General features: G+C 37.8%; 1 protein-coding gene across 9 annotated transcripts in view; it reads left to right on the top strand.

Annotated features, from left to right (window-relative positions):
* The window catches only part of ERICH1 (glutamate rich 1), a 98,284-nt gene that overhangs the window by 57,128 nt on the left and 13,824 nt on the right, over positions 1-27,332 (top strand). For 2 of the 9 annotated variants that reach the window (XM_074861667.1, XM_074861672.1), the window contains 3 exons: positions 7,365-7,742; positions 10,166-10,360; positions 15,451-16,244. In XM_074861667.1, coding sequence (XP_074717768.1) covers positions 7,365-7,742; positions 10,166-10,360; positions 15,451-15,524 — 647 coding nt within the window. In that variant the 3' untranslated portion in view covers positions 15,525-16,244. Of the gene's footprint in view, positions 1-7,364; positions 7,743-10,165; positions 10,361-11,072; positions 11,141-12,490; positions 12,605-15,450; positions 16,245-20,538; positions 20,730-27,332 lie in introns of those variants that run through there. The other 7 variants (XR_012628018.1, XR_012628019.1, XM_074861670.1 and 4 more) reach the window with 7 other exon arrangements.

The following is a 27,332-nucleotide window of genomic DNA, read 5'->3' as shown; positions in this document are numbered from 1 at the left end:
AGGTTCAACATCCTACTGAAACCACAACAACAAAAAAAACCCCACAGCACAGCAGTTGTGATCCACTTCAAGAAGGGACACTACACAAAAATAAAGATACTTACTAAAAAAAAGAGGATCATCAAAGAGAAGGAAGTTGTACAAGGTGGTGTGGAAGCTACTTAAGGACACCATATGCGATACTAAAGGCCAGCACCCACCACCTGTCATGAAAGGCTTGAGAAACAGCGAAAGGAAGACTGCAGAGCTAGACGACAGAGTAAAGGAAGTTGTTGGAAAGAAGTAGGTGTCCTTTAAAAAGCTGAATTCACACCCAAATGATGTTTTAAAAATATTTAAATGTAAAAACATGGTAAGACAGGCTAAGGAATATTTGAGCAAATGGTACAAAGAATTAAAACTGGTAATAGGTCTTACTTCTGATGCATCAGGAGCAATGTGCCTGCCAGTCTTTTGAGCCAATTATCATGGTGTAGATGGAATACTTAGAGACGCCTGTTTCAGAGAAGTTAAATAAATTCTTTGCATCTGCGGAAAAAACTATGGAGAATCCCATGCTGTATTGGGCTTTCTCAAAGGATATGTGAAATTGAAGTGACTTAACGGTCATGCAACAAAATTAATGATAAAATAAAATCACCAGTACCAGATTTTATTCACCTAAAATTTCTGAAAGAATTCAAGGAAAAAAATTGCCCACATTATCAACAGTGATGCATAACCACTTGCTTTTCAATTTTTCTTGTTATCAGAGACTTTGAGGCTGGATAGTGTGATGCCAGTTTTTTAAAACAGTTCTTAAATTATCCAGGGAACTGCAAGCCTGTAAACCTGGTGTTTGCCTTAGGTGGTTCAGCAGAAATTATAATGCAAAATAAGATTTGTGGATGCTTGAAAACCTGTGATCTGCATGGGAAAGATCAGCATGAGGTTTGCAAAGAGGAAATCTACTTGGAATTCTTTGAAGAGACAGGAAATATGTGGATAAGGGTGCTACAGCTGATGTGGTTTCCTTGAATTTCCACAAAGTTTTTGATAAAGCCCCTCACCAAAGGGGGCACATAGACATAGCATGAAAGGCAAAGTCCCGGAATAGGTAAGTAGATGGAGAAAATGCAGCAGTTCTCAAAACATGGGAGGCCACAACTGGAGATTTATGTTTGATAGATGGTCAAGTAAAAAGAGTGAACAGTGAAGTCAGAAGGTTTCCTGATGGCTATGCAGATACTGACTGCACTAAAGGCAGGAGTTGGGTGCAACATAATCTCAGATTGAGTGATTTGTCAAAAATGGCAGATGAAACACATTTTAGATAGTTGTCAAGTGATGAAAATAATAACCAGTGAAAATTGGTGGACTCAGAGCTGGCTGTTACCAAGCAGGAGTAAGATTTTTCAGTATGATAAATAACTCTGTGAAAATAATATTTCAGCACTCAGCAGCAGTCAAAAAGCAAATAAAATGATGGCAATTATTAGGCTAAAAAGTACAAAAGGAGGAACATCATTATACCACTGTATAAATCCAAAGTTCACCTTATCTTGAATGCGGTGTATGGCTGCTGTTTGATACAGGTTATAGTCCTAGGTGGATGTTGTGACCAAGTACAGTTCCTCTTATGGCAGGAGTTTGACATAGCTTATGAGTAAGAGAAATTCATCTGTATATGGAGTCAGATAAACATGTAGGATTGAAGACTGTTGCACACTGTGATATCTGCCTTTAGTTATTTTTCTCATTACTGCTAATTGGATTTGCTTTAAATCCAAGAGGTAGTGCTCTGTTGTGGTAGGCAGCTCTGTATATGCAACTTTGCCAGTTTTATATGAATTCTTCATTTGTAAGTATACAAACAAAATGAACAAACAAAAGACAGTCCCTATCCTAAACAGCTTCTGGTCTTTTGCAATTTTCTCCAACATCAAAAGTGTTTAGTTTATAAAACCTTTGAAGTGTTTTTTTCTTCTAATTTCAAATGATGATTTGAAACAATTTCCTAAAAAAAGAATATACAAATATTAACATCATCTTGTGCTCCTGTGAGATCTTTTCAGTATTGCTTTTATTCTAATGAACCATTATATTTTATTGCATTCGTTAGCCACAGCTTTTCACTGTTGGCCAGATTGTAGCTGCTGATGTCTTAATTGGCACTAAAATAACATTTTTTTCCCTTGCAAGATCCTAAACCAAAATTTAATTCCTCTGCATTGACTGCTTGGTACACCATGGAAAATCCGTCCAGTGTATATGGGAGAATAAAAGAGTTTAAACTGGATGAAAAGTCAGGAGAGGCACATGTACTGTTTCTTTTGAACAAAAGAACAAAATTACCATGAACAACATCCAGAAAGCCTACTGTGGGACTTGGTCCTTGAGCAGAAGAGCCAGCTGCCATACTTCAGCCATGATGAGCACATTATAGAGGAGACTTCTAAAGCTCAGAGGATATTCTTTGACTATCTTTTCCTCAGCCCACTTTATCCCCCCCCTTTTTTTTTTTAACTAAATGTGCTGTCCTAAAGGTTTGTTCTAATAATATTTGGGGACCTGATTTTTAAAAATCCTCAGTATCATCAGCTTATTCTCAGATACTCAAAGCCAAACTTGAGTTTGACATGCTGTGGAACTTGTATACCTCAGACTTGCAGATACATAAGTAAATAGCCTTCCATTTTTCATTGTCTTCTGTGACACTTCCCCTGAATGTTTCCATCTGCCATTGTCTGAATGAACTGAAATAATGCAGATAAACTTGAGGAAGCTCATCTTTTCAATCACAGAGTTGCCAGCAATGTGTTCATGCTGGTGGTTAGTCTGGATGGAAGGAACTGCTGTTAGCTTATATTAAGCTTTGTATTTAATCTATTTGTGTCTCCAGATGCTGTGATGATGAATACAAAATAACTTGCTAATATAATAGAAGTTAATAAATAAAAGTCAGCTTATTCAGAGTCTTGATGTAAATCATTATTTTTATTATTTTCTATTTTTCCTTGAAGATATAAACTGGATGCTGACTTTTCATTATCAAAATTCAATAAGCAGTATCTATAAACTGAGTCCTCTATTTAATTTTGTCTGGTTTTTGATGTATTTCTGCCTCTGTTTTGTTAAGGAAACCTGCAGTTTGTGTAAAGAAAACTTCTTAGTGTTTCAGACCAGATGAGATAGGCTGTTAGAAGATGAGTTTTTCTTTTGGTGCTGACTTTCCTTTTTGGGCTACTCATTCCCACTTCCATAGCATTCTGTCAGTCAGGCTAGTGTGACTGTGCAGCTGCATGGTAAACTGCATCAGCAAAGTAATCTAGACTAAAAATAATCCAGGAAAAAAAAAAAAAACAAAACCCACAGTTATTTTTAACTGTGAACAGTTCCTGAGGAGGATGTTCTTATTAAGGCCGAAAGAAATGCTTATGAAACTATGACCGTGGCTGGAAAATGTATATGGGCATTCTGTCTGGAAGCCACTTTACTCAGTCTGAGAGGGCACCAAGTCCAGACTAAACAAGTTAAAGACAATTGGTTCTGGATAATTGGATTATGTGATAAATTAAGCCACTTGTGGAGCAGAGATGGGTTTTAGGAGGGAGAGAGGTGACAGGCCATTGTGGAACAGAAGAAGAGTCAGCAGCTCTTGTGGAATTAGAACAAGCTGTAGCTGCAGTTGTGACTATAGTTAGTGTGATCCAAAAGCTGATGTTTTTATCAACATTGCTTAAGTATGTATTCAATACCCTACTAAGATTACTTGTGTAGCATATATTCCCTGCATTTGTTATAATTATGCTGCTTTTACATAACAAACCTCTTCAGTTAGTGGGAAAAAATACTGGAACCAAGTTCATATCTATTGCAATTTTGTCAGGCCTGCCTACTGCTTTGAAATATAGAGAATCAGTCAGAAGTGTTTTTTTTCATAAAACAGTGAATTTTGTTGATTAGTAAAGATCAGTCTGATGAGCAGACTCATGTTAAGAAGCACCTTCCTCCATGCTGTTAATTTTTGTAAAAGAGACTAATTCTTCTCAGTTGTTGCAAACATCTAGTCCAAATTCATTGTCTACATTTCCTTTGTAGTTAATGGAAGGGGAGAGAGAGAAAGAACACCTTCAGGGTGCATTTCCATACCAGCTGGTTTAGGATGAGGTAAATTGCTTTCTGAAGATGCTAGCTTCTCTTGGTTTTTCAGAGGGAACATAGGTCTAAGCATGCACTATTTTCTTTACAGACAGCTAAAGCTGTGGAAGGTGAATCCCACTGAACATTTCATTTGTTGAGATTATTGTGTGGGATGTGACCTAAACATTATGGTTGTGGCAGGTTTATATTTCTTGTACAACTCTTATTTATATTTTAGCATAGCTGTTATAAGCAGGTGGCCTTGCTGACTATATAAGCAACCAGTTCTTGAATCCCATTAAGCTCTTGGCTCCTGTGCTTATGTGAATTCGATAAGCTATCATTTATAAAGTATTTATTTTCTTCTATTTGCTTGTGAAACTGCTCAGATTAATTAGATGTCACCTTGTTCTTGCCCATTTTATTACTCTTTCATTCAAGTCAAATCATACAAATCTTTTGGGGGTTTCTTTCTCTTATAACTTCTGTAAGAGTCCTCCACTTGTCTGCCAAAGTCTTACTGTGCTGGGATTATGCTAAGAAACAGTGTTAAAGGCTTGAAGGGCACAAAATTTGTATAATACCTTAGGAATATTTTTCCTGTTGTTTTCCATCCTCTGTCTTATGTATGCAAACAAGCTGTTTGCTGTTTTGATCACTGATACCCACTGAGCAAATGTTTTCATTGAGTTTTCCATACTGATGCACAGGTCTAGGTTTTGTTTTGTTTTTTCTGAGCTGATAACAGTTCACTCTAACCCTGGCAGTGAGTTGTTCAAATTAATCCCTTTTCTGTGCATTGCTTTGCATTTGTCAACATTTAATTTCATCTGTTCCTGATGTTGAATCACTAGTAGCTCCCACACATGAAGCAGTATATACTAAAGAGATATTAAAATATGGGACAAAGAATGACAAAAACCGCAGAGGACTGCCAGTATTACTCCTCAAGAGAACTGGGTAAAGTTTTGTGCTTGATTTGTTTTCTGTGTTGGAGGAAACTCAGCACAGTTCTGATTTCCTTTCAATCAGGTATTTATCTTAATAACATACACGTGAGATGACTACATTCATTCTGTCTTTTCACAACTTTACCCTGGTCTCTTCAGACCTTCTGCTGTCCTGAGCTATCAAGGATAAGCAAACTTTTGGATTTGACTCAAAATATCAATTATCTTAAGCCCTGTTCTGCCTTCTGCACCATTTTTTTCAGGTGACTTCAAACCAATTGAGGGTGCTTGGCTGCACAACATGCTGTAGTTTTGCTGAGATTTAGTGATTCTTGGATGCTTAAAGAGCGCGTTGGGCCACTTTGCTGAGAGCATAAGATTAGAGTAGCTTTATTAGCAAACAGTGTGGTTCAGGTTAACAGGGGCTGACAAATTTTATGGAACAATGTATCTGTGTTTACAGTGAAATTCACCTATTATAACACAAATACTCCCATGAAAATCCAAATTAGATCTTAAGATGAAACATTGATGTTTTGTTTATAGCATCTTTCACCATTCATATCTGCCTTCAGTTTGATATTTTATTCCTACAGAACGACACAGACGTTATTTTTCCCACACCCCATATGTCCAAATCATGTATAAGGATATTTAGCTCAAATACCATGCGTGCGAAACATTCCACACTGTGGATACGAGGTGACGTTTGGTGTGTCTTTAACATGCTGTGGTGTTCAATTACAATACAGCAAATTTATTTTTATGCAGCCTTCTTCATGGAAAGTATGGAAAATTGCTTTGCAGTGAGTCATCTGTCAGCTAAAGAACTAAAAGTAGTGATATTTAAAGAGAGAAAGTGGCTCAGAGCTGACAGAGTTCAAGACAGAAAAAGAAACTGAAATGAAATAGAGGGCCTCCAACCATGGGGAACATAGAGGCAAAGACTGGGAGAGGACAGTAGGGAAAGGAGTGATGAGAAAGCCAAACAAGCTGAGAATGTCAGTGGCAGTTCAGGAGACTATGCAGATCATTCGGAAACAAGCATTGGGCTTCAGGTGTCTCTCCTGCATTACACAAATATGTGCCAAGCAAAGATTCTTTGACTCTAATAGAATGGTGTAAAAGCAGGTAAATAACAGAATGGTGTAAAACCAGATAAAGAGCACTGGGCTCAGTGCACTGTGAGGAATTTAGAAACATACAGGTAGAGGTTGAGGGAAGGATAAATGGCTTAACTTTCTAGAGCAAGATGTTAGAAGAACACTGGCATTCTGCACTCTGTGATGTTTAAATGTGTGAGGATTTTATTGGAATGTGAAAGAGGGAATTTCAATTAATTAGACAGGAATTATAGGCATGAATATGTTCTTTGGCAGCAGTGCAGTCAAAGGGAAGATGGATTCTGGCAGTCTTCCCTTGCTAGTGTCAGGAGTGTCAGAAGTGAGTGTGTGGGAGAGGCAGTCAGTTCAGGGTCAGAGATGACTTTAGAACTCTGTGTATAAGGATAAAATCTGAGTAAAGAAGCATGAAAGCTGTCTTGGAGAGCAAGAGGGACTTCTTTCCCTTGACGTTTGAGCCTTTTGAAGAATTAGTTAGTAAGGAAATTAAACTGTAGCAAGGGAATGAGAGAACCAAGACTGCCTGTTAAAGAGATCAGAGATTACTTGCCAAGGTCACTGATGCCTTGCATGCTTTCCCTATAAAGTTGATGTCCAAAGCTGAGCTAGCAGTAAGATATCCCAAAGGAGGAGGATCTTTAAGGAGGAGAAAGTAGAAGAATCAGAAACAGATGCCTGGTGTTTTTAAGGCACAACACTATTGTGGAGGGATATCATTGATATAAGCACTGTCATCTTTTATTGTGAATTACATGCATTCTTGTGTTCTTGGTCAAGTCAACCCAGCTGTGGTGTGGGGCTCTTGGGGGATCTCTCTCTCTATCAGCCTGCCCATACTGGTTTTTGCCTTGGCAATTCTTTTGACCTCACTCTCTGTATAGAACCATATTACGTGCCTTAAGAAAGTAGATGTCATATAAAGTATGTAGCACAAAGGAGAGTACAGTCTATTAAAAGCAAAAGGGAAAAGAACTTGTCTTCTTAGTCAATGCATTCAGAAGAGTTGGCTTTGACATTGTAGTACTGAAAGGCGTTCTAAGCATAAAAGTAAGGCTGGAGCCACTCAGACATCCCAGAATTTGAAGGGAGTAATATTTCATTGTATGCAGTTCCAAAATGCTTATTACAGATCTTCTTATTTACAACTATCATGTCTCTTTTGAATCTGCAGAGAAGGAGTATCAAGGACAAACCAAGAGAAAGCGCATTCGAAGGAAGAAACAAAAGAGCAGTTTGCAAAACTCTAATAATTTACATGGAGAACAAACAGAATCTGGAATGCAAGAGACTCTTGTTCAAGATAATTTACAGCTGCAGCAGATAGGCAGTCCCAAAATAAGCAAAAACAAAAAGAGGAAAATGAAAAAGAAGCGACAGAAAGAAAAAATGAGAGCAGCTGGATTGGTAACAAAAACTACCGGTGTGGATTTTACATATCAGCCTGACAAAAACAACAGAGAAGAAGCAGAAGGCTTAAAAGATATAGATGAAAAGGCAGATAGCATTCTGGACTTCCTGCAGGCAACACAACAAATTTATTTTGCTGATAGTATGTACCATTCTTTCTCCTTTATTTTCATGAGTATTACCATGTAGGGACAAATAAATGTGCCTTATTATTGCTGTAGGATGGGCCAGATCTACTAGAGAAGTGTCTCTTTTGAACTCAGTAAGACATGTGAGTACTTATTATTTGTCCCATTTTCTGGTGTGTACATGAATATGTAAGAATCCACATCAACATAAAAACTGTGGTCCTAATCTCTTTGTTTCTCTGTCTTTGAAAATATACATAATATTCCTTGCTCTTTTTAAAAACATTCTAATGCACTTGGGATAAATATAGTGGTTAAAATGGACCAAATTCTTCTTTCCTCTGCAAACAAACATCCAGGAGCATTACTTGCTTTCAGAGAGCTTCAAATGAGGGCAATAATTGCTATCCTAACTACTTTCATGCTTACTATCTCTGAACCAACTTACTTTTCAGAAAGTTCTCCTTCCCAGGAGGAGATTTATTTGTAATATATGTGGAAATCTAGACAGACAGCATCCAAGAGGAAAGGGGAAGACACTGTTGGCACTGGGAAAGTGTGTTGGCATAAAGCACTTGTGAACAAGATGAATGTGAACTGATGCTCAATGAACGTTCCATAGCACTTTAAACAGCATTGCATGGATGTTGTCCCTAATGGCCTATTGAATGTTCATCTGGCCACTAAAATCAGAGAAATTCCTACTATATGTTTCTTCTGTTGCCTTCCTAAAAAGCTGCTTGTATGGTGCTTATGTCATAAATGTCTTTCAGAGATAATGAGATAACATACACCAGATTATGTTGGTATCATCTAGAATTAAATATGTTTTCTTAAGGGCAAACTGGTGTATTCTTCATTCCTCAGTTCAGAACATAGCTTTGAAATGATAACTGTTTTGTAAAACTGGAAAAATGCAGTGAAAATTTTTTCAAAGCGCGTGGCCTTGACTGTCGGTTGAGGTGAATAAAGAATATTAAACATCTTACCTACTTGCATGAGTCCATCTTAAGTCAGAGCTGTCAGCTCCTAGTCCCATAAAATTCGTCTTTAGACTACAGAATTACTTTAAAAACCCTGTTAAGATGACATCAGGGATTTCGTGTTAATTTTTTTCTCAAGATTTATACATAGAATTTTCTTTGCTTACTGTTAAAATTTTTCTGCTGTGTCAGGTCTTCATACTAAGCCTAGCATTGGAAATCCATCCTACTTTCTGGCTAATGTATTTCCATCACCAAGAATAAGAATTTTACTACTTCAGTGTATGGCTAAGTAAATGTAAGCTGAACTACATGTGTTTGCTGTAGTGGAACTCCAGAGTAACTGAGCAAGATTGCAAACTCGGTTAACAGTTCTGCTGTTAATACATGACCTAGAACAGAAACCTGGTCAATTGTCCACAGCTGTGTTGCATGTTGAATTTTAAGAAAAAGTGTGGATTTCCAGCTTCCTGGGAGTCAAGTTCAGGTTTTAGCAGTGGTTGACTGACTGGCCCTGATGTCAAACCTGCAGATCCAAGGGTTGAGCCAGTGAGGACCTTGGAATCCACAGAGAGAAATTCTCAGGTAAAAGAAAGTTCATCTGCAGATAAGATGTCACATCCATAAATCAGAGGATGACTAACTTTCTTGTTAGGCAAATCCCAGTTATATATAGATCTGACATTATGCTGTTTGCCTTTTCTAGTTGAGTGACTTTAACACTCCCTATTTTTTTAGATAAAATTGGAAGCCCTTGCTTTCAGCAGCATTTTCAAGTGGTCACATTGGATTATACTTCTTGTACTTATGTCAGAAAGCTGAATCGGGATAAATCTGTTCTTCTCAGTTGGCTTGCTGGTAAAAAACAGAAGAATTAAAGGGAGTCTGTTTAAAGGGATGGACTATACATTGTTACTGGAATGGAAGAGTGAACTTATGCTTTAGTACCATAGAAACAATGTATGTCCTCCTCTGCTGTCATGCATGCCCTAATACCTGCTTTTTAAATAAAAACATAAAAGTACAATAACAAGATAAATGGATGCCTCCAGAAGTGCTTTGCAGTAGTTCCACAGAGTTGTTCCCTGTCTTCATGTGTGTGCATTTTTATAATATATAGTGTGTAGGAAGCAAAAACACAGTGCTTTGGGCACAGTACAGTTTCTTCATCACACCTTCTTCCTGTGCTAATCTTGAAAATTTAGATTCCACTTGCATTCCTGTCACTATGAATCCTATTGTCCTTTTTACCTTTTGAATTTGATACTTTCCCCTCTTACCATTGTTTTAATATTTAACGAAAAAAGGGAGGAGCAAGCTGCTCTTTAGTACCTGATATTTGATTGTAAGTTGTACTAAAAAGGAAGATGCTGTCTTTGAAAAGGAAGTTTAATTAGGAAACTTTTCTGTGCTCACTGAATATTTTGAATGTGTTTTTCCATTTGTTTTCCCAGATAAATCAGAATGCATGGATTCTGCAGTAAGTTCAGCAACTGCCCAAGAGCTTTTACAAAATCTTGAATCTCGCACCATCTCTTCCTCAGATGTGACTCTTCTACATCAGTTGAAATCCCTTGTATTGCTACAGGATATTGAGAGATTGAAGGATGCTTTGAAACAATTCCAAGAACAATCCATGATGCCTCCTGGTAGGTACCATTCACTCATGTTCATTCACTCATGTTCTTTTTTGTGTGGATTAAAATTCAGATTTGTCACAGGTTTTTTTATTAGGAAGCTGTAAATAATTATGTAGTGGTAAATATATGCTTATACAAGATTTGAAAGCATAATTCCCACCAAAAATATAGTGATTTTCCCTGTTTCTTGTTTGGTTGCAATCAATACAGAAACTTTTCACTTTGCAGCAACCATAGAGTACAAGATGATTCAGGTTCTTAAACCAATATTTTTAAAACCTTAACTATTTTAAGATTTAATCATATTTAAAGCATATTTTTAATTCATTTTCTTTGTAGACTTTTGAAATCACAGAAATTAACTTGTTTATTTGGGAGATTTCACTCATCCAGTTAAGGATTAATTTTACTTGCATATGAATCAATAAAGCCCATTATTTCATTTCTTCTTGGTCACCTATGTGGCTTCTTTAACACATAAATCTTGCATGCCAAAGTTTGATTTACAGCTTCGGTTTTGTTTAAATACAGTTGTCTGGTTTAAGTTTCTAAAAAATACTGTTGATTATGTAAAAACATAAAGTCACTGTTTACAATAAATGATATTATGAAGTCATTCATAAAAAGAAAAATTATTTTGTTACTAAATCTTTTCATCCCTGAGGCACAAGTCGGATTTCATTCATGCTCCTTTTGTTCTCTATTACCCCTATAATTTCAGTAGAATTTCTTCTTGGACAGTTAATAGTTCCTCAACTGAATGTGGGATCAGCATATAGTCCATAGAAGGTATAATAATTCATTTTCCAAGTAGTCTTCATTTAAACACATTGTTACTTGTCATTAGTACTTTTGTTGCAGCATCAGGATGTGCTGAATTTTCTTGCCTCCCAAAGAATTGAATCAGAGTTGAGAGTACTTGTTATGACATGAGAGATTCTCAACCATTTTAGTATTTTGAAGGACTAAGTCTTTTGAAGAGTAATGACTGAGCTGGTAGTAGTGTGGTAACAGAGTAAATAAGATCATAGCCATCAGAGGCTTAGCAGTAACATTCAAAGAAGAGACTACTGCTTGTGACATCACTAAATGATTTACAGCATGGTAGTGGTTAAAGATCCTGGTCAAGACTGGAGCCTACTGCATGCTGTGCATTGTAAAAACACATAAAAGAGAGAATTTAAGTGGATCCAGAGGAAGGCCACGAAGATAATCAGGTGGCTGGAGCACCTTCCTTATGAGCACAAGCTGAGAGAGTTGGGCTTGTTCAGCCTGGGGAAGAGAAGGCTCTGAGGAGACCTTATAGTGACCTTCCAGTACTTAAAGAGGGCTACAGGAAAGATGGGGAGGGACTCTTTATCAGGGAGTAACACTTTATCAGGGTAATGGCTTTACACTGAAAGAGGGTAGGGCAGATTAGATTAGATTAGATTAGATTAGATTAGATTAGATTAGATTAGATTAGATTAGATTAGATTAGATTGATTAGCTGTAAGGAAGAAATTCTTTACTGTGAAGGTGGTGAGACACTGGAACAGGTTCCCCAGAGAAGTTGTGGATGCCCCCTCCCTGGAAGTGTTCAAGGCCAGGCTGGACGGGGCTTTGAGCAACCTGGTCTAGTGGAAGGTGTCCCTGCCCATGGCAGAGGGGTTGGAACTAGGTGATCTTTAAGGTCCCTTCCAACCCAATTCCTGCTGTACAGTTCATAGCTGATGCATTTTGAAAAGGACACTCTTACAGAAGTACATATGTATTTGTTAACATGTAGATATGGAGTATGACAACCCTTAAGGTTCTGACAGATCTGAAGTATCCCCATGTACGTGGGCCAAAATCCTTCTGTGCATTCAATAATTAATTTCAAGCGTAGATTCTGTGATCTTAATTATAATCAGATAGTCTCATTGGATGTAATACACATTTGCAAACTAAGTAGGACTCAGCAGGGATAGTGGTAATGGTATTGGCCCTTTATTAAATGACCTAATTCAGCTTCTGTTGATTAAATCAAAATGGAACTGTTGAAGTGACCACATTCAGGATATTCCTTTCAGGCCTTACCCAAATTATACTCAATCCAGTAGGAATTCTGTTGGGTTTTGCAGCCTTGAGGCAAGCTCTCTGTTTATTTTTATATAGCAGAAATGTCAGACTGAAGCGAGAAAAGAAAACAGAAGCAAATTAGAAACAAATCCATGCAAGTACCCTAATTTTCTGATGTATTTGTCACTTGAAAAAGCAGAAGACAGTTTCGTGAGTGATTTTTAAAATTTATTTATGTTTCTGCTGATACAGCCTGAAATTGTTTACTCTTCCAGTTGATTTTTTTCCCCAGTAACTGTTGTCACTCTGGGCTCAATTCTAATCTCATTCCAAGTTCATGGTGGTGTAACCGTAATAGCTGATTTGATATTCATGAGGTACAACAACATAAGAAGGAGGAAAATACATTGTTATAAATTATTAAAGGATAATTAAACACCTGCTAGATATTAATTTGCCTCAGCAGAGTTTAATAATACATTATATTTGTAATTCAGGAATTTCAGTGAAAGAATATAGTGCTCTGAAATTTTATCTTTAATTAGGCTTTTAATTATACTTTTTTTCCCAATTTTAGCTCAAAAATGGATCATTTTGCCCATTTTTTTTAAACTTTAGATTTCATTCCCAATGAACAGTGATAAAAGTTAAGAGTTATTACGAAACTTGTTGTCTTAGCAAATTCAACTTCTTGTTATAGAAATACAGGCTAAGGCTGTTTATTAAGCTAAAAATGTACAGTATATCATAGTAATCTTTTTTTTACAAGTTTGATTATCTTGCCTTTTTTCTCTTTTGTTTATTGAGGCATGATGTACAGAAGAAAAGGTAGTTCCTTATTAACATGATGAAAAGAAAACAGTTTTGTCTTAATTCTAGCAAGGTGTATTATTTTTACAAAATGAACATATTTTATTCCCTGTAGTTCAAGAAGCAGTATGTAAACCCTTTTTCCCATGGTTATGACTCTACTGAAGATGCCAGCATCAAAGGATTGATAATGTGTGCTATGTTTTGTTCAGTTTTATCTTTAATTCAAGGAAGTAAAGAGTAGGGAAAAAATGAGAAGTAATCTGTCTCTTTCATATAAGTGCACATTCTCCATTAGTAAACTTTACAAAGTAAATGTACTATTACATATCTTTTACTTCATCATATATATATGTGTTTGTGTTATGGTTTAATACTTGGCAAGTTTATGCCTACTGAGGATAAATTTGCTTTTCTCGGTAACTTTTTACAGACCCTTTAGAGTAAAGCTATGGACTGCCCAAGGTCTGCAGACCACGAATTGAAAACTGGTTCAAGACCATGTTTTGGTATTTCCTTCACACACACATGTTATTCGGAGTGAGAATCATGGTTCCCCCAAAAGAAAAAAGAAACAATGAAGAAAAAACTTTGTTTTATCCTAAACTCTTAGATTCAAATATTTGCAGTCATATGAAATTAAGGTCTAACAAGGTTGGTGGAAGGGTCTGAAAAGTTTTGCCGGAAGAGGAAATTACTGAGGAGATTGAAACAGAAAAGTTATCATCATTAAGGTATTACCTTTAACCCTTCATATAAATGAGAAAACATACTTGAACAAGAAAATCTCTGTGGTTAAGAGATACTGGTTGTTCTGTTCAGTTGTCATCCTCCACCAACTTAACTTGTGCTTTGTGCTGCAAGTTACTCCATCAAGTTACCTTTGACCTTGTACTTCAGCAATTATACAAAGTTGAGGTTGGTCAAGAGTTTTTGTTTGAACATGGCTATTTAAAGTGTCATTGTTCTCAGACTGTACAAAAGAACAAAATGTCCTACTGCTATTTCCATTTATTTGGTGGTCTTTAGCAAAAAGTACTTACCTCTACCTAAAGTCTTCTATAAGTGCAGAGAAGAGAATGTTTAGAAGTCAAAGGGACACACATTTCTCATGATGGAAGCTTGTCTGATCTCATTTGCAAAAGGAAGCCAGACACTTTCATGGTCCTGCACAGTGCAGTGGGCAAAGGAGAAGAGCTGTGACTGGAAGTAATGCTCCACTTGATGGTTGGAAACAGTAGCTTTTTAAATGGGAGCTACTTAATTCCCACTTCACATCAATTATTAAAGCATAGGTGATTGCCTAATTAAAAAAAAAAAGTCATTATCTCCTAATTTATGAACTCATTCAGCTTCTACTCATCAACTTCATTCCATTATCTATTAACATTTTCCCTTTGTTGGTTAGGATCAGGTCTCAAATATACTCTTCCCTTGTTGCCTAGGAAATTATCACTCACAGAAGAGCTAGAAGCTTATTTTAACTGTGGGTTTTTTTCTGAGAGTTGTCCTTTATATATGTCTCCATTGTGGGGGGTGGGAGGGGTACGTTTTGCAGACCAGAAGTAATACAATTACTGTGTGCCAATAATGCATAGGCTGGATACGCAGAGGCCCTAAAATGATTAAATTTAAAGGTGGTTTTTTTTTTTTGAATGAACATTCAAAGAAAAGGAAATGAAATGTGAAAGCTATATTAGCATAACATTATAGAATCATCTTAAATGTGATGTTAAGCGATAAGTGCTGTAGAAAGTCCTGTCATTAAAAATAAAGTCACATAGATAATCTCTGAATTAAGGGAGAAGCAATGGCATTTTGAGACTTTAATGCAGCTGTCTGTACAAGACGACTCATTCTCAACTGAGGCTTCTAGGTGCTACTGTAAGTTAAATAATAATGTGTGAAATTACTCTCCAGACAGAAAGAAGTAGGGAAGATTTTTTAGCCTTATCCATATGATCGTGTCATTTCGATCTTTTTTTCTGAATTATTGAATCATAACAAATAGGACATTCCAAAATATAGAACCAAAATTGTTTCTCATAAAAATAACTGACCTCCTAAAAGAAAATGTACCTGTTTATCTAGAAATTCATCTGTGTTAGTCCTCAAGCTTCAATACCTGCATTGGTTTTACTGAAATGGTAATTCTGAATGGAACAGATGTTCGCACAAGTCTTTTTCTTTAATGTTCAGAAATGTCATAGAGGTATTTCAGGAAGAATGTGTTTTCTTTGTTTCAGATCATACCAAGATAGTCACATCTCTGTTTCACTACTGGATTACAGATATCCTTCCTGTGAAGAACAGGAAATAAAGCCTTGCCTGTGTCCATATACACAGGGTTAAAATTTAATATACAAACTCTTAACCAAGTAGTAATTGTTCAGGAAGAGCAGTCTCAGTACACATTCTACACCTTCAGGTAAATGAATTAATTTTCTTTGTTACAAACTCTGGAAGACAATAAACAGGGTATATCTACCATGTGATTTTTGTGTTTGGTTGGTCAAGTATATGTATATGCTATGTGGCCTAAGTCTTCAGCTGCATTAGTGTGTACAGTTCACTTTAGGATAAGGGAGTTATCTGGAATGAAAAGCCTGTATCAAGTATTTTGTTTAAGAAGTATAGTTTGTTTCGGGTTTTTTTATAAATTGATTGTTCCTTTCTGAAAGTTTTATTTCTTGACTTTTCTTGTTTATCTGATATATATGTTTACCTGAAAAACAGAAATATATTTTTATATTTAAATCTAAGCAGCAGTATGTATGAGGAATGTATTTTTGCTGAATAAACTACTATATTATGGAAATAGATAAATTTCTACATGTGGGTCATGTAGGTACTGTTCGGAGTTCTGCAGAAACTTGGCTGGCATTTTCAGAACTGTTCCACGAGCCAGCCTGTTACAATCCAATGGGCTTCACTGACTGCAGAATTATGGGAGTGGGTTCTCACCGATCACTGTGTAGTCTTTTTGAAACTGAATTTATCCATGTGTAGATGATACAATAAATAATATCAGTGGCTGTAAAATGCTTTGGAATTCTGCAGAAAAAAAGGCTTCATAAGTGAGATGCTCTTCTGTCAACTGAGTCGTTCGCCTGATAAGCAATACAGAGCAAACCATTTCTCACATCTTACTGTGTTAGCTTCCTCGTCAGTAGGACAGGGGCAACATATTTACCTCCTCCGACATGTGCTTGGAGATATATTACTGACGAGACTATAAACACTGCATGGGTTTTTTGCTTTGTTTATTATATTGCCTGATATATCCTATTGCAAGGCATTGTTTTTCGTGATGCTCAAAAATGTGTAATAAAAATCCTCTTTCTCATTAATTGAAGAAGTTAAAAGGGGTTCCATAACATGCCAAAGGATTGCAGGTGCAGTAAGAATGGTCCTATCGCTAAGGCTGCTGTGTGCAGCTCTGGAGAATTTGAGTTAGGTCTGTATCTGCCAGCAATGATATTTAAACCAGACTTTGCAGAGGGTAAACTAATAGTGTGTTTGCTGTTTTAATGCTCCTGACTTGCTCCTGACACGTAGGCACTGAACAGTACCTGTGACTTTTCACTGAGATGTTCTGTGCCTCAGTCCCATACCTGGAGAATGAAGAAAATATCACTTGAACATGAAACACCTAGACACTTTTATTGACACAGGAAATTAATCACTTCATCCTCCGATTAAGGTTTGAATGTTGTGTAGTAAATGAGGCCTAGGAACCACACAGAAAGGATATTCAGCAACTCGTTAGGTCATCATCATCTGTGCTATACACTGAATATGAAAAAATAAATGAGATCATATAGTTAAGGACAGTAATTTGAAACACAAATACAAACCAGGTCAGATTAGGACTGTACAAACAACTGTAGTGCCTGCCTTTTCTGATACTGGAATCAACTGTGGATGTTATAAGGCTGCTGCCTTGAGTGGACCCCAAGGACGTGGAGATTTCTACTCCTTGTCATCTAGATCCCAGGCTGGTGCATCTGGAGACGTGGAGGACTCTCCATCCTACGCAGGTGGAGGTGACTGCAGTTTTCATGTTTTAGATTCGGCCGATAGCGAGGCTAAGCACATATCTCAGGGACACACTCACAAAGCTGACTACGCAGGTTGCCACAGACAGGTCACTGCCTTTAAAAACACCCATGAGTAACCCTGCCACATAAAACACAAGTACAGTCATGTCCTCTGACTGATTGGAATTGAATTTCACTAGTAAAAACACACATGCCTTCACTTCCTAGATTCACAGGTATACCCCCTTCACAGAACCCTCGAGTACCAGCACAAGGCCCCAGCCTCTCTCATACACCTGCCTGGATCCTGGGCCCTCTTACCTGCTCTGCTGGTCTCCTACTCACCAGCTAGCCCAGCCTGACACACACTATCCCATGTTCACACACTCATCTCACAGGCACTCACACACTCATCTCACAGCTTTGTTTATTGTTTTGTCTTCTTTATTATTTCTGTTTCAGTGCTTGGCCATTTCTCATAATATTAAAGTGATTTTTAAAATTACACTGAATTTTAAATAGCCACATACAGAGGAGTAGATTTGGGTATCTTTGCCAAACAGAAATATTTTGTACTATCACTGCTCTAATCCCAGAATGTGAGTAAAAATTCTCAGGTAAAAATGTACTTTGCTTGAATTGGGTAGTAATGGGCGAAAAGATTGCTTTCAGTCTCACTTTTTCCCTTTCACTTTAACTACTGTAAGAGCCTTATATTCTGTGGAGAAATCAGCCGGTCTTAACAGAGCAAGCCTGGAACAGTTCAAGAATGTAGCTAGTTAGAGTCAGTGATATCTGATGTCTTTGTATATGACCTGCAATACAAGCTGAATCTTACACTTGTCAGACCTGCCACTATTACACTAACAGGGATTATAAAGAGTAGACGATAAAGTAAAATCTGAGATGTTGGAGAGTTTAGAAAATTGGACCAAATTCAAGCAGGTAAATTGTAGATTGTCATTGTAGATCACATAAGAATGTATTTATTTCTGAAACAAATGTGCCAAACGACGGTGTGCTGAACTGTAATGTGTAAGGACAGTTAAGAGCAATACATGAAAGAATACAGCACAAAGATCTAGTTTAAAAGCAAAAGAAATGGGCATTACTCATCCTACGATAATATCAATTAGGCAATGTACCAAAAATGGCAGGGGAGAAGGATTATTCGGTTCCATGTTTAACATCCTGTTTGCAGTCAGAAAGATTTCATGGACCAGCATTTCAGTATCTGGTCACTTTCTGTGCTTATTCTCTAGAAGAAATGGTGCTGAATCTCCATACACCTTCTATGGTTTATTTGAGCAGCAGTATAACCAACACGGATCACATATGAAAACTGAAAAATTTAAATTAATATCCATCAGTGAACACAGTGTGTTTTTTACATTTCACTGTACATGTGTCCTTCAACATAGCAATGAAACGTTTTCACGCTAAACTCATAAATAGCAAAGGACATGGCCTTTTTGTTTCTTCCACATCATTCAATCGAAAGAATGTGCAGTATCATGTAGTATTTCTGAGGCATGGAAGTTTTTTTAGTGGACTTTGCATCAGAGAACTTCACACTGACCAGTACACACTATTATCAGCATATTTCAAACTTCTGGGAATATAGAGCTTCAAAATTTTGTTTTTAAAACCTGCATGAACTCTAACAGTAGGAATAATTTAAGGATCAACTAGAAGGTAGCCTGCATGTGGCTTCAAGAGTTAACTTTTCAGTTTGCATAGTTAAACATTACACAGTAGGGAAGGAACAGCAGCACAGAGGGAGAGAAACTGGGCTCTGAGTATGTGGTGGTCCCTTCCTTAGGCTCCATGTACAAGCGAGACCACAGAGGCTGAAGTAGTTTTGGGCATCTGTAGTAGTGAATAGCTGGTCACTATGCTTGTATGCAAGGGTATGAGTTCAAAGCCATTATCTCTGTATATAGGTACATCTTTTATTCTCAAAATTGCCTGTGAGACCTTAATTCTTCTCTTTTGTGGATATGTAATGTGGGAATCAGTTTCTATTGTTACAGATTTTTACTGCTTCGTAAGTGGTGCAATATTTTATATAGTACTTTACAATCATGTAGAGTTATAAATTCTTTAATGTGTTTTCTATGACAGCTGGCTTTTCTCCCCTGCACCAGTGCAGGGGGGTATTACTCAGTAGGCCGAAGGGCTTAAAAAAAAAATACAAGGAAGGAAAAAATTGGTGAGCGGCAGCATGAAGGCAGAAAATTGTTAAGATGTCTTTGACCGAAGAAAACATATTTCACCCAGGATTATCTGGTGTATCATAAAACCAGTCCATAGAAGTAGAGCGGAAAGCGGTGTGTGTTATGGTTGCACAGTACACATTAAGTATAATAACAAAGAGTGGTAGTGGAAAAAAAAAAGCAAACTGGAAGATTGGAAAAATGCATTATATTTAATATTTAGGCCAACCTCAGGTTATAGCTATGTAGATTTTGTGATTAATTGCTTCAGCCCTAGATCGCACCTAAGGAGGGCTGCATTGCACATGTTTATGCAGCTAATTTAGCTGCATCGTTAACTACTTTATCCTCTGCATTGCATCTAAGTAAATTTTGTTGAATAGGATAATTATAATGTCTGAGTATTTCACAATTTTTAATATATGTTTTTCTTAGATGAAAAAATTGTGTATTTTTAAACTGCTAGATATATGCTGAACTAAGCCATGGGGGAAAAGCACTACATGAGTATAAAGAAAAAGCAGAAATTTACAAATGCTGTGTGTTTCCTACATCTAAAGAACTGGGAAAAAAACTATATTATTTAAAAACAGTGTCTACGCACCACAGTCACTCAAGGTCAAATATATAGCTTTAATAAGGACATTCTGCAAGTTGAGTGCTTAACTTTGTAGAATTAATAGTCTGTAGTCGTTTTAATGAACTGTATAATTTGTAAAATGTATAAGCAAACTGTAGTTCTCTTATAATATTACTGCAATGCTACATCCTGTTTTAGGATACATAATGCAAAAAAAAAAAAGCATTATCTAAGATTGAAGAGGACTACACAAAAATAGAGAAGGAATGAATCTGTGGTTCAATACCTTCTTTTCTGTTGCATCAACTCTAGGCTGTTATAGGTTGCATCAACTAGAGGATGCTTTTCTTCACTTTCAAGATCTTTGCCATTCTTCTCAGTCCCCCATCCCACAGATGATTCCTCCGTCCTCTTAGCCTCTGGTACTAGCTTCCATCACCCATGTGCTACATTTTCAGATTAACACATTTGTGCTTTTTCTCACAATGCCTTCCACAGCTCTCTGCAGAGGAGTGTTTCTATCATCTTCCTTTCCTGTTTAAAACTCTCCTTTGACCTGAGGCTGCCCAAAAGCTTGGCAACAGCTAGGTCAGTAGTGTGCTAAGACAACTGCCTACTGTGCTGACTAATGTTGCCTTATTGTATCTGTGTACTCCCACATCAATCTGCCTATTTTCTCATCTGTTTTCTCCTTTCTTAAACTAGTAGCAATTTGATGCAGGGTTTGGCCTGCTGCACAGCACCCAGCACAGCAAATTTCTATTACAACTGAGGTGCCCGTGTACTAGGGGAATGTAATAGACTTAACTACAATCAAGAATGTGCTAGAACACGTAAGCAAGGCTGCTGATAGTTGAAAATGGAATAATAATTCTACATTACACACATGATCAGTCTAGTAAAATAGGGACCTGTTTTTCCCTAGTAGACACGTTAGAGGCAGCATTCATCTGCAGCTTGCTAAGGAGAGGCTGGAGGTATGCAGGATGGGATTCATTTCTCCTAGCTCCAGATGTCTAGAGTGTAGATGTTTCTCTCTGAGCTGCCTATCCTAAAAAACTTTATAATTACTGGGATCAAATAGCTACTTGTACAGCCCAGTATAACTGATTGCTTCTAGACATCTATTTTAGGATAAGGACAATGGTAGAAATAGGAGAACTTAATGTCTTTGCGTTGACTGTTACAGGAGCATAAACAGGAAGGTCAGATGGAAACATCTGCATTGCAGGCATCTGGATCTTGTAAAAAAAAAAATCATTTACTGTATCTGAGAAAGGGACAGGAATGTACGTGTTGCATGATGAAATCATTGCCTACTCCTGGTGCTGCTCTGGCAGTGGCAAGCTCCTCAGACTTGGACAGGGCTATGACCCCTGCCTCCTTGCCTCTTTCGTGTGTTCTCTTGGGAAGCCATTGCCTGGGAGTAGTAAAAGGGAGAAGAGGAGTAAGGAGCTGTTGTACATCTGTGCTCGGAACTCACCCAACACAAGCTGAGGAGGTGCTTCTCCTGCTCTTCTTCTTGTTCCCTTCATGCGATCATGCACAAAGTGGCCTCCACCACTTCTCAGATAGGCTCATTGAGATTGCTGTGTGATTTATTCCTCCTCCCAGTAACAATGATGAAGTGGAAGTGAATATAAATGCACAGAGAAGGAGTAACCATTGTGAGGAATATCAAACTGCTTGCCCACTACCTGTGTTCTAGAGAGTGAATCAATAGCAAATATATTTTTTTCAGGATCACAGGAGTAATCACCAAACTCTGTAGACATACTGATAGCTGTTTGATCTCTGTCTGGCATGTTAGAGCTTTAAAATTAAGGTCATGTTTAAATCTGATTGGAATTCAGGGAAAGCATCTTAGCTTATTACCATTACTATAGTGCTGGATTCTGTTTACATTGGTAAGCAGTTTAAAATACTTGGCATGTTACTCAGTTAAATCTGTGATTGCTAACTGACAGACCAAAGTGCATTGATTTTTCCAACCACATTAAGCTAAGTACATGGCACAGTGTTTCAGTAGCCTGTCTGCTTAACCCTTTCACAATAATTCAATTACCCAGTATAAAATTAATGTGTAAAATATTAAATAACTCTAAATTTCTAAATTAGAAGGCATTGCAAGAATATCTTCATCTCGATAGTTTCTGACATATATTTATTACTGGATGATTTACAACCTGCTACAGTTCACATTGTTATCCAGATGGCAAAAGTCACTCAGAAAGTTTTTTCTCTGTAGTCACTCAGTAAATTGATAGATTCATAGAGAGTAAGACTAAAAAGGACATGAGATTATCTTCTCTGACCTCATCTACATCCCTGGTCATAAATTTTCCTTTTACTTCAGGGTGAAGACCAGTAACTTGAGTCTGACAAAAGCACAAATTGTCGTTTTTGCTAAAGCAAGTTTTCTGCAGAGACAAGCAAGCTTGATTTAAAGACATCAAGAAATGAAGACTTAGCCCCTTCTCTGGTCATCTATTCCAGTGCTCAATCACTCTCACAGTTAGAAACATTTGAATTTGTCTAGATTTCACTTTCAGCCATTAGTTCTTGGTATACTTTTCTTCACTAGATTAAGTAGTCCCTCACTAGCCACTATTTTCTGTCTGTGAAAGTTTTTAACACTGTAATCAAGCTACAATGCAACCTCCTTTTTGCTACCTTAAACATGATCTCTTTAAATTATTTGATTTAGGGCACTTTCTACAGCCTTCAAATTGCTTTGTATCTCTCTTGTACATTTTCTCCTTTTTTTTTCCTACCATTTAGAGAACAACTGTGCTGGAACTGCACATAGAACTTCATCTTTAAAATCTCAGCAGTGCCAGCTTTCGTACTCATTACTCCATTGTTTGTGGGTCCTCTTTTTGCCATAGCATTGTATAGGGAGTCAGTGTTCATAGAACTGTAGAATCACAGAATGGTTTGGGGTGGTCCCCTTAAAGATCATCTAGTTCCCACCCCTCTGCCATGGGCAGGGACACCTTCCACTAGATCAGGTTGCTCAAAGCCCCGTCCAACCTGGCCTTGAACACTTCCAGGGAGGGGGCAGCCACAACCTCTCTGGGCAACCTGTTCCAGTGTTTCACCACCTTCAGTGTGAAGAACTTTACAGCTAATCTCAATCTACCCTCTTCCAGTTTAAAGCCATTACCTCTTGTTCTATCACTACGTGTCCTTGTCAGAAGTCCCTCTCCAGTTTTCTTTTAGGCCCCCCCTTAGGTACTTGTCATAGTAGACAAATACTCCTGAAATTTATTGCTTTCCAAGATTTAGTCCCTGGTTCCATACTTTTTTTCTTAAATGTCTGACTTTCTGTTTGGCCACATTAACTTTCTTCAATTATGTCTAGATTAGTAAATGATGGATTGTTTTGTGTGCCTGTACTGCTTTCATTAGTATCAACTATCTGCTAATCTTGGTGTCATCTGCAAATTCTACCAGCAATGATTCTATGTTTACTTACAAATCATTAATAAAAATTCTGAATGGTGTTGAGTACTAGTACTAATCTTTATGGGATCTAAAGAGAAATAACATCATTCAGTCATGATTCCCTATTTATACCTTCTTTTTTAAAACAGAAAACTGAGATCATCTAGCAGATTTGTAATGTATTTAACATGTACTTTATTGTCCTATATGCTTTTTTGTTTTGATCAGAAAGTCATGTGGCAGTAGGTAGCTTCACAGGAGTCTAAACAGCACAAGGTGTAAAGGTCATCTGCTACTGTCAACAAGTATTTCTTCGGTTTTCTACAAGAACAAGCTTTATTTTTTTTAGGTAAGGATAAGAGTCCAAACTAAAGACACTGTACAAAAAACTATAGAATTGTGGTTTAGAGTATGCTTGAGGGAAAGTAGAATATTTGAAAAGTATTCGAAGTAAATAGCCTCTCAAATTTGTCTTACATGTTTTCAATTTGCTGCTCTGTGGGGAATGATTTGCATTAGTTAAAAATGATGGTTGTGAAAGATTCCTTATTTTTAAACATCAAAGGAAAATTCATATTTATTTCTTTTTCTGTGAGATGTGATCCATAACTTCAGTTTTGAAGGTGTCGTGAGTGTGTGCATTATCTGTTGTGTTGCATTTCTTCCAGCTGGTAATTGAAGAAAGATCCTTGCCATATGTTCATTAACTACTGATGAAAAAAACATGTCTTAGACTTCGAAGTTTTCTTAGGAAGTTGCATTCACAGTTTTATAGTGGGATATGCAAATTTTCAATTTTTTACAGAAGCAGTTCTCTGAGCATATCTCCAGGCCACAGCACAGATATGTTAACTGTCAGCATCAGCATTAACTATCTGAACCCTAAGCTATTGGTGGAGACCAGTGTAAGGATTCATCAGAGATACTAGTCGAACTTCAGCTTAAGTCTCCGAACCTCTGCTGCTCGTAGAGTGCCAAGTTGCAATTGGTATCATGAATCAAAACGTAGGCAGCCTTAACATTTTCTGTTGGAGCTAGAAATGGCAGAGAGAAGTCCCAGTTACTCTCTGCCCAGAGCTGTCCCAGTCTGGAGAGAAACAGGAGCAGATTCTCAAGTAGATCCTATGAGACAGAACCACCATTGGGATTCCCACTTCATTGCAGTCATTCAGCACCCTCATGGTTCCCATTAGTCAAGGCTGTGTCACAGGCTGGCCCCAAAGCTACACAATGGAAAAACAGAGAAGTAACAACAGCAGAGCAGCTCAGTAACCAGCAAAGTCACAGTAGGGCCAGTTAGTACACGAGCTAAACATGAAAGGAAAAGGATTTTAAAACAACTTGCAACTGGAAGTATCACTCCTGCACGAGCTGCAGGACCCTACGGTTCAAAGGCAGAAGGGAAAACTGAAGTGTTTTGTACCAGAAATTGCAAAAGAAAAAGAGCCAAAAATAAGAGATACTCAGAACCATATATTGATTTCTTTTCTCAGTGTGTATAAAGCTGGTGAATGCAGTTCTGCTGCTCTGTTTGAGGAAATTTGACCTGTGCTGTGTAAAACCCTCACATATAAACAGCATAGAGCCTCCAGCTCCCAGGTTCTGGCTCTGTGCTAACACAGAACGTGCCATGCAGGATTCTAAAAGGTTTCTTAACTCTACATTACACTGGAAGCCTAGGGGGAAAAAAGCAGCATTTCTGTCAGAATGCCCTGGCAGCATCTTTTCTTTCAAGCTGATTCCCTTATGCATAAGCAAAAAGCATCAAAGTTCAGTATCAAGCCAAAAACATTTCAGGTGTCCTTGTCAGGGTACCTGAGACACAAAGACTTAGCTGACTGTTGTATTTCTAGAAGTCCCGTGCCCGTCTACTTTCTCCACAATTTGCAAGGCCTTGCCCTGTTTCACAGCGTGAAAAGTGGTCTCAAACTATCTTGCAGCATCATAGGATGAGCATCTGAACATGGGCAGATCCTGGGAAGCAACTGACAACAGTCACCGAGGTGATACGAACAGGAGGGAAGGAGAGATGGGGCTATGTGAGCATAGCTTTTCCCTTGTAGCTTGCGATGGTGATTCGCAGACCCTTTCTGCTCTGTGTTCAACAATGTTCTCATGGATAACCTGAGACTTGCACTTTCAAATGAGAGTGGTGGGAAACTTGGGAGGTAAAAGTCACAAAGATGAGACGACATTGAGCAAGTATCTCTAAGAGGATAATTAGTCTTTTGAATAGTAACTAAGGGTCCTCTCTGTCAACCTTCATGCAGCTCCAGTTGTCCAAGGCTGATCCAAATCATAGCAATTACTGGTATCCAGAAATCATAGATGCTTTGTACAGCAGTCTCTTGCATGGTGTTTTGCTTGAAACCAACCAAAGAAATCTGATAAAAACCCTATAATACTACAAAAAACATAAAATTATCTGTTAGAAATCCAACCTAGGCCAGTCTTTGGGACCCGTTTTGGTTTTTTTCCTGAGTCTCTAAATTGTTGTTGTTATTCTTTGTGAATATCCAGGATAAGCAAGTCATCTGAAAAACCTACCAAATAAAAGCATTCTACCCACAGTTGCTGTTCTTTCTCTTCCCTGCATTCAAATCTGAGTCCATGGGCCTGAATATTATCTCAGTGCATGGAATAGTTGTGCTCGCATTGCCATTATGCCCTGCAGGGATAGTCATTCCCTTTCCCAATCTGGCAGCCTGTGCTTGTGAGCAAGAGTCATTACAACTGAGCATGCTGTTCTATGGTGTGCCCTAAGGCGGCGGAAATGACTGCAGTCCAACTCTCAGCTCCAGAGTATTGTGCACCAGGATATTAACTGGCAATATTGCTTTGGTGCAGAGGCTTCCTCCAGGCACCCACAAGACAGATGGCTTTATCAGTACACAGCCATTCACCTCTGTATTGCAGTTGGGAAGAAATACAAACAAATTTTCAACTATCTTTGCTAAGCAATTTTACAGCTGTCTATCTGAAATTAAAGTACCTTCCCTTGGTTGTGCTTTGCATTTTTATAGTGACTGGCAATCTTTTTTCCACAATTCTACACTTAGCCTTCCACAGCATTTTTAATGCTCACAGAAATACATGACACTAAGTTAACGAAGGCGAGTGCATCAGACTGTAGGGAACCAAGCAAAGGAGGATTCTGCATAATCTGTGTAGTTGGACACTACCTGTAGACCAGCGTAAAAACCAAAACATCTCTGGCAGAGAAAGACTTTTGTATAGAAGTTCATAGGAATGAACTGATATGCACCTCATGGAAAGTCTTTGTAGAGCCTATACAAAAGGCAGATGCCAGCCCACAGCCCATCAGTCCTGTTCCTCCTGGATGGAACTGTGCACCAGTCTCTGAAATGGTATGAGTCAAGGATTGAAGCAGTGCGTTTCTCAGTAACTGAGTAACTGTCTTTGGCTGAAGTGAGTGGGAATCCATGAACATGTCTCTTGAGTTGGAGTGAGTTTTCCATCAGAGTCAAAAGCTGGTCAGAGCTAAATTGTAAGGCATTTGCACCCCTTGGCTATTGCAGTACCTGTGCTCCAGTTTCCAAATAAAGTTGGCACAAACTTCCCATAAGTGACAGGTAAGACTGAACCATGCTTAACTAGCAGCACGACCTTGCCATCAGGGAAAAGCATCTGGGTGAGATTTCTATAAGCTGTGAAATGGGAGGAGTTTACAGTCAGCTCTGAAAGTAACTTCAAGGTGGGACAATCTGTCACAGCAGTTCCTAATTCACAGAGAAGCTGTGCACTGAAAGCAGTCTCTCTGCCTCCAAACTGGAGAAGTCAATGTCTGATAATCAGTAAAAATCTTGTTGATGAGGAAGGCTATG

The sequence above is a fragment of the Strix uralensis genome, chromosome 3, assembly GCF_047716275.1.
Source record: "Strix uralensis isolate ZFMK-TIS-50842 chromosome 3, bStrUra1, whole genome shotgun sequence".
Classification (NCBI taxonomy): Eukaryota; Metazoa; Chordata; class Aves; order Strigiformes; family Strigidae; genus Strix; species Strix uralensis.
The sequence above is the reverse complement of the archived record's forward strand: the minus strand, read 5'-3'. Positions and strand labels throughout refer to the sequence as shown.